The 10,702-nt window shown below is 45.8% G+C and overlaps 1 protein-coding gene across 12 annotated transcripts in view; it reads right to left on the minus strand.

Annotated features, from left to right (window-relative positions):
* LOC308574891 (uncharacterized protein) overlaps window positions 1-10,428 on the minus strand; it is a 67,520-nt gene extending 57,092 nt beyond the window's left edge. For 3 of the 12 annotated variants that reach the window (XR_014002607.1, XM_081173249.1, XM_081173250.1), the window contains exon 1: window positions 10,256-10,427. Coding sequence is in view for 2 of the 12 variants with exons in the window: in XM_081173249.1 (XP_081029375.1) it covers window positions 10,256-10,384 (129 nt within the window). In the remaining 10 variants the exon portion in view is untranslated. Of the gene's footprint in view, window positions 1-4,728; window positions 4,778-10,255 lie in introns of all 12 variants that reach the window. The other 9 variants (XR_014002605.1, XR_014002606.1, XR_014002598.1 and 6 more) reach the window with 6 other exon arrangements.
* Window positions 10,429-10,702: the final 274 nt, after the last annotated feature.

A 10,702-nucleotide genomic window follows, 5' to 3' on the forward strand; every position in this document is an offset into this window, starting at 1 on the left:
ACCCTGTTGCGGGGATTCGAACCACCGACCTTCTGATCCGCAAGTCCTAGGCTCTGTGGTTTAACCCACAGTGCCATCCGCGTCCCTGTAACTGTCATGACTGGGGACAATTACAGCACTCCAATCCTCCCTATCTGGTCCTCCTCACAGGCCCACCCCTCTCTCCTTAGATGCTGGAATGTGTCCTTGATCTGTGACGGTGCCTCTTGCTGGGCTGGATGGAGAAGGGTGGGTCTGTTTTTGAATCGCTGGAATATATCCTACCATGCGAAGTTAAGAGTCACATCCACTGCTTGCCCATTTTCCCTCTGGCCCCCCACACAACTGGCATGTGGCCTCTGAAAGCTTGCCCACGAGGGAATGGGACCCCTAGGCTGAAAGTGCTCCCCACTCCTTGCCTTAGGTGATGTAGAGGTAACAGTCAGTGCATGAAAATAAGAGGAAATTGTCAGGTTAGTAAGGTCTGTGAGCCCTGTGGAGCAATGTCTTTGGGAACCTTGGCCAAGTCACATTATCCCTGATTTTTTGCAGGGGGAGCAGGTTTCTGCATTGCCACTAAATTGCTGAAGGAGATGTGGAAGGCTTCTTTTGCAAACATCCCCTCCTAGCTGGGAATGCAACGGCTGCTGAGACCCTTTTAAGAGCATTAAGCTGTACATTCAGCAACACACAATAGCGCTTAAATTAAAGTTGGGGCGGTGGCGATGCCTTAAAGGCTGCCATTACATTCTTAATGAAGTCCGTATGCTCTCCGCTGACGCAGTGGGGACATTGAAATCCACTGCTGTGGCAGCTGATTTGATGTGTTGACGAACGAGCCACACTGCTATAATAAGAAGTGTTTATTTGAATAATAAGGTCAGGGAGTTAAGTAGTTGGCATTCCAGTCATATGAAGCCGTTTGCACAGTGTCACTAATAATTAAAGCCTATAAAATGGGGGGGGGGGGAGCCCTTGTCTAAATGCTTTCCCCAAATATACTACACTATCTTGAAGAAACTCATCAGGGCAGCCAAGTGATCTTCGAGGCTTATTAATCGCTTCAGCTCCACAGCCAGGGCAAATTTATTTGCTTGAATTAGCATGTAATATACTTACAATAAAGCCGCCACAAGTCCCCACTTCAGAGATACAGTTTATTTAATAGGAAATTAGACCCAGGTATATATATAGCAGCAATACCTGTGTTGCTTACAAGGCCAAGCAATACCTTGCTGGGTTTCATGATACACTCGCTGAGTTGGTGTTTGGAGGGGGGGGAGAGAGAGAGACATGGGATGCAGGAAGTGCAATTCTACCACATGAGCTTTGGGAGGGGCTTTCTAATGCTGCTGTCAAGGCTGAGCCACAGGCAAGTGTTGTAGGTGATGTGATGAGCAAGGAAGGGGAAGAACCAAGAGGAAGACCCCCCAAGGGATGCAATGGAACACACCAGAGCAAGGAATAAACGCTGTTACTCATGCCAAGTCTTAGGTGGTGGGAGGGATTCAACTGTGCACTGGAAATTTAGGTTTCTGCAATTAAAAGTGGAAGAAAGTGCTCTGCTGCAACAGAACCACCTAAAAGCAATGGCGTAGCGTGGGTTGTCAGCACCCGGGGCAGGGCAAGTAATTTGCACCCCCTAACCCCCAGATGTTGCGCCCGGTGCGGCCGGCCCCCCCTGCACCACCCACGCTACGCCACTGCCTAAAAGCAAGCTGATGGTGGATTTTTTTGTGGTTAGGAAAGTGACTGGGAAATGCTCTAAAAATGAGCTAACCACTGTTTGACAGGATGAGGTATAACCTCCCTGTAAACCAGGCATGGGCAACCTAAGGCCTGGAGGCTGGATCCGGCCCAATCGCCTTCTAAATCTGGCCCATGGACAGTCCAGGAATCAGTGTTTTTTACATGAGTAGAATGTGTGCTTTTATTTAAAATGCATCTCTGGGTTACTTCTGGGGCATAGGAATTCGTTCATCCCCCCCCCCAAAAAAAATAGTCTGACCCACCACATGGTCTGAGGGATGGTGGACTGGCCCATGGCTGAAAAAGGTTTCTGAGCCCTGCTGTAAACCAATCAGAATGAAAGCTCAATTAAAAGTGGACATAATATAGCCTCTATGCAAGCTTTGCACAAGCAAATCAGGATAAATTTTCAACAAACAGGTTGTCTGGGGGAGCCATTAACCTGCAACACTTCCTGTCTAGGACAGCTGAATGGCCAGCCTGAGTTGGCAGGATTAGTCCACAGCCAGACAATTCTTGACTGCGTGGGGGAATGTTGTGCAAAAATGCCTTACCCTCCATGGATGTGTCTAAACTGCTTTTAAAGTCATCCAAAGTGGCATCTACACACATGTAAAAAAAGTTCTGAAAATGCTTTTTGTAAAGGCGTTTTAAAAAATATAGTAATTTTCCATAAGGCTCACTATCGCCATCTATTGTCACAATTGTATATTGCACTTAAAGCAAACTTAAAACGTTTTATTTGCAGCTGTATAGCTGAGTCACAAGTCAATTGGCAGCCATCATGGCCTCTTGTGGGAACGAATTCCACAATTTAACTGTGTGCTATGTGAAGAAGTATTTTCTCTTGCCTGTCCTGAACTTTCCAAAATTCAGCCAAGTTCTAGTATTATGACATAGGAAGAAAAAAACTATATCCTTTTTCTCCACACTCTGCATCATTTTATACACCTTTGCCATACCCCGCTCTCTTACTTGTCTTTCCTCTGAACTAAAAAATCCTCCAGTGGTCCTTTTGCAATAACATCAGGAAGCAAGCTGAGGATGCTGTCAGATGGTGCCGAGTTGGGAGAGAGGTAGCACTGTGTTCTTCACAACATACAAAGCCAAGACAGAAGAACATATTGGCTTGGGGGAGAACCAGGAGCTGCAAAGCCATTGCAAAAACGGGAACAAGTGATTTGAGAGGAAGAGCAATATCCTTACCATTCAAAATCTGCCAGGGCCAGCAGGGGCCAATAGAAGGGCGAAGCCTGGCAATAGGATGGGAGACAGTGATGCATAGTCTGCACCTGTGCAAGAGGGACTGATTTGCTTTGGTTCCATATAGCAGGCCGTTTCTTGCACATAATACACCCTCTCCCACGTCTTCCCAATCTTCAAACTGCAGGCGGTGGCTGAACAAGGACAGACATCACACAAGACGGCAAAGTTCACCCTGACAGGGAAGAGTTCACTGGCACCACTCTCTCTTCTCAAACTTTATTATTCACAGTCTGAGCAGCAAATAATTCCTCTGTTCTTTTCTCCCGCTACTCAGCCACCCCCTGATTCTTTTCCTCCTTTGCCAAAGCTGTTCTCTATTATAGGAGGGCACAGGCATGCGCCAGAAGTGTCAGAGGCGTTAGACAAGGTATTAAGGAGGTGTCAATGGTAGAATAGCAGGGATTACAGGAAAGTCTAAATAATGTGTAAAATAAAACCAAAAAGGTGATAAAGTCGTTTGATAAGAAAGGCTGGAGAGAATAAAAAAAGGGGAGTGCAATTATTTTTTCATTTCGATTGTTCAGGCTGAAAAGCACTTTTGCGACTTAAGTGGCATTTCTTTCTCCTCCACCACCTCTTTCGGTGCATCATATTCCTCAATAATCACGTTATGGTTGCCAGCATTTTCGCAGCACACAAAAAAGCAGGGCGGGGGGAGAGGGAGAACAGCAAGACCACTTCACACAAATAATCCTCTTCGCATCTGAGCCGGCCCCATTGTGCTTTGCATCCCCAACAACATTTCGCACCGAGTCCAGCTTTGCAACCATCGCCAGCATTTTCGCAAGTTGGAATTAATAGCATGACACCCTTCCCTTTTCAAGGACTAGCAGGGGAGGAAGAAGGGGTCCCGCTATAGGTGGAACTGGCTCCCTTCATAAACTTAAGGCCTTTCCAATGCGAAGAGTGTGTTTATGTGCAAGGAATGTACAGCTTCTGCTCATACCTCGTAGATCAGCTCCTCCAACTGATCCTGCCCACTTGCTAATCAACATCAACAGAGGCCATCCTGTCAGTTCCAAACCCACATTTTGTTATAATAACAGAGAGAACCATTTCTGCCACACCCAAATTTTGGAAGTCTCTATCTAAAGAGATATTCATCTTGCCCCCTCCTTGTTGGTCATCCATTGCAGCTTCAAAACCTTCCTATTTAGAAAGGCCTTTGATTTTTAGAGACTGGGTTTTATCGCTTGACTACCATAGCAATATTATTTATTTCTTTAAGAATGGTATTTCATATAGATTATATGCAATCCTTCTGTTGGTGCTTCCCCCCCCCCTTTTTAAAATCCGGTTATTGTTGCGTTTTATATGACATTTCTTATTGCAACATTTAAAAGTTGTTTGATTGCCGGATTTCACTGTATTCTGTTCTTTTTTATAGATTGCTATTTGAGTGCATTTGATTATACTTGCAAACTGCATTGAGCTGTATGAGAAAAGGCAGGGGATAATTTTTTGTGTGATAAAGGGGCATCCTGGGGAAGTCTCTTTGAAGTGTAGGATGATATACACACAGTATGTTAATGTGTATATGTGCACGAATGTATTCAGTCATCTTTCCACAAGATAGTGTGAAGATACATTTTTTCCGGCGCTCAAATGACAATATTTTGTCCCTAAGAAAAACCAATTCTCCCCCAAGCCAAAGCATGCATCAGATTTTGCCACAATCAGGCACACTAGATTTATTCAAGAAGACCCCACCAAGTGATATCTCTCCAGACTCACTCTGACTTCCTGAGTCCTGTCAGTACACCCAGTAAGCTGTGAGCAGCATCTGAAACCAGATTACACAAGTGTCCTGGGCGTGCACTGGACGGTGTTTATGACATCACTAGCAGTGCTGAGCCATAAGAAGCGCCCCACGCAATCAGGCCAATGGCCCGTCAACACCCTGTTCTCACAGTGGCCAAACAGATGCCTTTGGGAAGCACAACAGCACTCTCCCCTCCTGCAGTTTCCAACACCTGGCATTCAGAGACATACTGCCTCTTACAGAAGAGGTATATAACACGGCCAGCATGACTAGTAGCTGTTGATAGCTTTATCCCAAAAGATAACACATAGAATCATAGAATAGAATCATAGAATCATAGAGTTGGAAAAGACCACAAGGGCCATCGAGTCCAACCCCCTGCCAAGCAGGAAACACCATCAGAGCACTCCTGACATATGGTTGTCAAGCCTCTGCTTAAAGACCTCCAAAGTAGGAGACTCCACCTCACTCCTTGGCAGCAAATTCCACTGTCGAACAGCTCTTTCTGTCAGGAAGTTCTTCCTAATGTTTAGGTGGAATCTTCTTTCTTGTAGTTTGGCTCCATTGCTCCGTGTCCGCTTCTCTGGAGCAGCAGAAAACAACCTTTCTCCCTCCTCTATGTGACATCCTTTTATATATTTGAACATGGCTATCATATCACCCCTTAACCTCCTCTTCTAACACGAGGAAAAGTTCTAACGGAACGCTTATTACTTGACGTTTTATTCTCACAACAATCCTGCGAGGTGGACTCTGTCTTGTCCTCTGAGCCCCAGCATTTAATTCATAGGGTGCACCAGTCACCCCACTCAAGGGGGAGCCCTCAGTACCGTCTTTTACATTGTCCCAGCCTATGTATGTGGGTCTGCTGCCATCCACAGAGCCTGAGGACGATTTCTCTGCAACATCTTCCATTCTACCCTACTGAGGAGCATGTGACTGCAGACCAGATTACTGGTCCTATAAAATTGGCAAGCAGGGATAGGCAGGCTTTTGCTGAAACATCTTTCCAAATTCAGCTAGCAAGACTCGTTGGGAACTGTTCAGGTTCCTGATTTATCTTGTCTTGTACCTGCCCTGTGAGCCGTAAGCCTCGGCAGGTTAAGGTGCGAGGGGTGACTGGTCCTAGGTCAGTGAGCCACATGACTGAGCAGTGACTGAACCTGGGACTTCACAGTTCTGGTCTGACACTCTACGACAACCTTTCTCAACCTGTGGGTCCCCAGATGTTGTTGAACTGCAACTCCCATCACCCCTAGCTAGCAAAGCCAAAGCTCAGGGATGATGGGAGTTGTAGTCCAACAACATCTGGGGACCCACAGGTTGAGAACCACTGCAAGTGTTACATCACAATGGCTCTGTTTGCATGTCACAGTAAACCATAGTTAATGGGAAAATGACAAAGCATCTTACGGCACCTAAATAATAGCAAATTATTGTGGCATAAGCTTTTGTAGACCGCACTCCATCAAACACATGTTTAGGGAAGCTTTTAATGTTTGATGCATTACTTTATTTTAATATTGTGTTGGAAGCTGCCCAGAGTGGCGGGAAAACCCAGCCAGATGGGCGGGGTATACATATATTATTATTATTATTATTATTATTATTATTATTATTATTATTATTATCCTAAGTTCCATGTATATCTGTCTACACATTGGTTGCTGTTGCTGATGGGGATTGCAAATGCTGGGATCAAAAGAAAGGGAAATGAAGCAAGGTGCTGATAACAATAATTGCATTATTAAATATGGAGGCTACAAACACACAGAGAGCTGTTGATAACCAAGATATACAAGGGTGAGACACTTAGCACAGGAAGTATAAATCTAAAAACCTTGTCCCTATTCAAGTTAGAACACAGGTGGAACACACAGGGGAGCAACAAACCATGGTCCCTGGCTCAGAATTATGTCCAAACTAGCATTGTGGTTTGTTTAACTCCAAATACAGAACAAAGTGTGTCTTTTTAATGTTTGTGCTTTGGCTTCTAGAGACCCACATTATTTTTCCTTGTCCTTCAAATGGCTTAAACCAGTCTTTCGCAACCTGCTGCCCTCCAGCTGCCTTGTACCCTGGAGGGTGCCAGGTTGAGAAAGGCTGTCTTAAGCATTGAATGTAAGTGAAGGTAAAGTAAATACGGCATTACAAATTAGGGAGGGGTTTTTTTTCTTCCCCGGTGTTGGTGGGAGGTATTATTCCAATGACTTCCTCAGGTATAAAACACAAGGGATGAATCAAACGAGAGGATGTGAAGAGTTGTGTATGTTCCTGGGAGGGAGAAAAAGGAACTATTAATGCTCCTGAGTTATCTAGATGGCTTCAAGAGCCCATCACTGATCCATCTACAATCTTCACATATTCCACAGAGACACTTGACCTTCAATTAAAGCGAAATACTGCTTATTTGCCGCACCTTGCAGATACTGGCGTTGAAAGATTAACAAGTGAACCACAATTATAAAACCAAGCGCTCTGACGCACAAGAGGGCACTGCAATCAGATAAGGAACTTGTTGAAGCCCTGCTTTCCTAGAGTCTCACGGCAGTCAGTCTCTCCACACACATGAATGAGAAAGGGAAACCTGTGGGCATTCTCTTTCAGCACATGACTCTGCTTGCCCTGAGCACAGCTACATAAACTTGCCATAGGATAAGTAAAGATGTGCTGATCTGAAACCACTGGGGGAAGACACATTAAAGGCTGTCGTCTCCTAGAGCAGCGGCACAGAAATCTTTTTCAGCCCGTAGGCAGCTTTCCCTTGAAGAACCTCCCAGGGGTCACCTGCCAGTGGTGAGCAGGGCCTGAGGCAAAAGTGGCCAGAGCCAAGAATATGTTACCACTGTACAGTAGGCTAGTGTCTGCACACTCCTCTCTATCAAAAGGGACGCAGGTGGCACTGTGGTCTAAACCACTGAGCCTCTTGGGCTTGGCTGATCGGAGGGTCGGCGGTTCAAATCCGCATGACGGGGTGAGCTCCTGTTGCTCTGTCCCAGCTTCTGCCAACCTAGCAGTTCGAAAGCATACCTGCGCAAGTAGATAAATAGGTACTACTGCGGTGGGAAGGTAAATGGCGTTTCTGTGTGCTCTGGTTTCCGTCACAGTGTTCCATTGCACCAGAAGTGGTTTAGACATGCTGGCCACAGGACCCGGAAAGCTGTCTGTGGACAAACACCGGCTCCCTCAGCCTGAAGTGAGATGAGCACCATAACCCCATAGTCGCCTTTGACTGGACATAACCGTCCGGGGGTCATTTACCTTTACCCCTCTATCCAAGAGCTAGAGGACTGACTCTTTCTAGCAGTGGCATCTGGTAGCCCCCGACCTGGAAGGGTGGCATGGCCAATTAAGCCACAGAGGTGTGGTCAAGAAGGTGGCTGAGTTATCACTCTCAGGAGCCCCAGCGTGGTGTGGTGGTTAAGAACGATAGACTCGTAATCTGGTGAACTGGGTTCGCTTCCCCGCTCCTCCACATGCAGCTGCTGGGTGACCTTGGGCTAGTCACACTTCTCTGAAGTCTCTCAGCCTCACTCACCTCACAGACGGTTTATTGTGGGGGAGGAAGGGAAAGGAGATTGTTAGCCGCTTTGAGACTCCTTAAGGGGAGTGAAAGGCGGGGTATCAAGTCCAAACTCTTCTTCTTCTTCAGCTAATATGGCCAATTATCAGGAATTATAGGAGCTGGAGGGCCAAAGGTTAGCCACCTGTTTTGAAGCCTCATTGGTTTCAGTGGAATTAAGTTTCCTTCATCTCCTTATCCCTCCTCCTGTGTAGAACTTGCTGAAACGTGGGAACCCCAGCCCCAGATCCTCTGCAACCACAACTGGGAAGGCAGCCAATGGGATGTTAATCCGGACTGAGTGCCTGAACACCTGCTAGCCTATCACTGCTATTCAAATCAAGTGTCTGAACCTCCTCCTTCTCCACCTCACAGGGAGCAGACTTTCCTCCAGAAAACACAGGCAGTTACCATCCAAAACAATGTGACGTAAAAAAAAAAAAGAACCCAGAAACATCATTTATACCTTCCCTTCCTCGTTAGTCATTGCCAGGCCAGCTTCCCGATTCAGCTCTTTGCTACAGTAAACGCTGAGGCAGCAATCCACCACACAATCTTTCTTTTCCACTTTGAAAGTTTAGGGACATTGTGAAACCATTCCACAATATATAGCGGGTCACGCCAAGGAGTTGGCATCCATCTTTGCCATCCATCTGCTGCCTAAACTCCATTGCTGCTTTTGCTGAGGTTTCTCTCTCGGTCATCACATTTATTCCCGACTCATCTTCCCACCAACACCCCTGGTGGTTCCTGCAATTTTTGTTCTCAGCCCTTCTAAAACCTTCTTGCTGGGGAACTGCAAAGACTTGCGCACTACATAGTTAAAGCACTGTTTTACCACTTTAAACAGTCATGGCTTCCCACAAAGAATCCTGGGAACTATAGGTTGTTTAAAAGTTTCAAGAGTTGTTAGGAGACCCCTAGTCTCCCCATAGAGCTACAACTTACAGAGTAGTTTAATAATCTATCCCTCTTCTCAGGGAGCTTTGGGAATTGTTGCTGTGTGAGGAGAATGCAGGTCTCCTAACAACTCTCAGCACGCTTTACAGAATTCTTTGGGGAAAGCCATGACACTTTAAAGTACTATAAAAAGTAAAGGTAAAGGACCCCTGACAGTTAAGTCCAGTCGCAGATGACTCTGGGGTTGCGGTGCTCATCTTGCTTTACTGGCCGAGGGAGCTGGCATTTGTCCACAGACAGTTTTTCCAGGTCATGTGGCCAGCATGACTAAGCCGCTTCTGGTGCAACGGAACACTGAAACCAGAGCAGCGCACGGAAACGGCGTACAGTGCAGATGGAACCTCATTCAGGAAGAAGACTGGTTATAGATTTTCTTCAGCATATTGAAATTGGTAGGACCAAGTGTCCAGCTAAGTCTCTTGGACACCGGCACAATTCATATCATGCCAAACCATGGTTGCGAAAGCTTTAACTATGGTTTGTAATTGGCCAGCAAACTAGAATCCAAAAACATGGCTTGAAATTAGATAGCTAACTATGAGTTTGGCATGAGGACTGAACGGAAAATCCATAACAAGTGGTCATTTCACTGCCTCCCAAAACTGCTGGACCTTAAGAGATGGGATTGCTAAACAGATGGAAAGGCAGTTCTAAACCATGTTCTCTGAACGTTTGAAAAACTCAAACCATGGTTTGACCCAGTGCTTTTTTTCTGGGGGGACACAGGGGGACACATATCCCTAAACATTTTGTGAATCTAAGTTTGGCCTCAGTGAGGGGCAGTACTTCAAAATGAGTAGGAAAATGAGAGTACCCCTAAACATTTTTTTAGAAAAAAGCACTGGTTTGACCTATAAGGTTAGTATAATCTACTATTTGACTCCATGTCTGAACTGAGACTTCCCACAATGCTGTATACCATATCTGTATTTAAAGACACAGCCACCTCTTCCAACAGTTTTGACTAATATGCTCACCTCTTTTCCCTTTATTTCCATTTCCTTCGACTTTAATTCTTCCCCTTCTGCCACAATTCCTGTTTTCTTCCAGGGCTTTCTGCTCCCACCCTGCTTTTCTGAGCTGCCTTGAACAACCTCATTGCCCATGTTTTCCCCAACTGCCAGGTTTGTGACGCTTGTATTAAAAATGAACCCCTGATTGGCTGCCCCAACATTCTGTTGGCCATTGTTGCCTCATAAAGGAAGGCAACATTAGGGACATAGGAATCTGCTTCACATCAGGTCAGATTATTGGTCCATATATTGTCTGGTCTGGACAGAAGGAGCCTTTCAGAATCTCCAGCAGAGGACTTCCTCATACTCTGATCCTTTAGGAAAGCCTTCCCTAAAACCTAGTGCCATCCACCTGCTTTGGATTACAAATCCCATCACATGGGTGAATGGGAGCTTAGTCACCTTCATACC

The sequence above is a fragment of the Podarcis bocagei genome (assembly GCF_964188305.1).
Source record: "Podarcis bocagei genome assembly, chromosome: 15".
Lineage (NCBI taxonomy): Eukaryota > Metazoa > Chordata > Lepidosauria > Squamata > Lacertidae > Podarcis > Podarcis bocagei.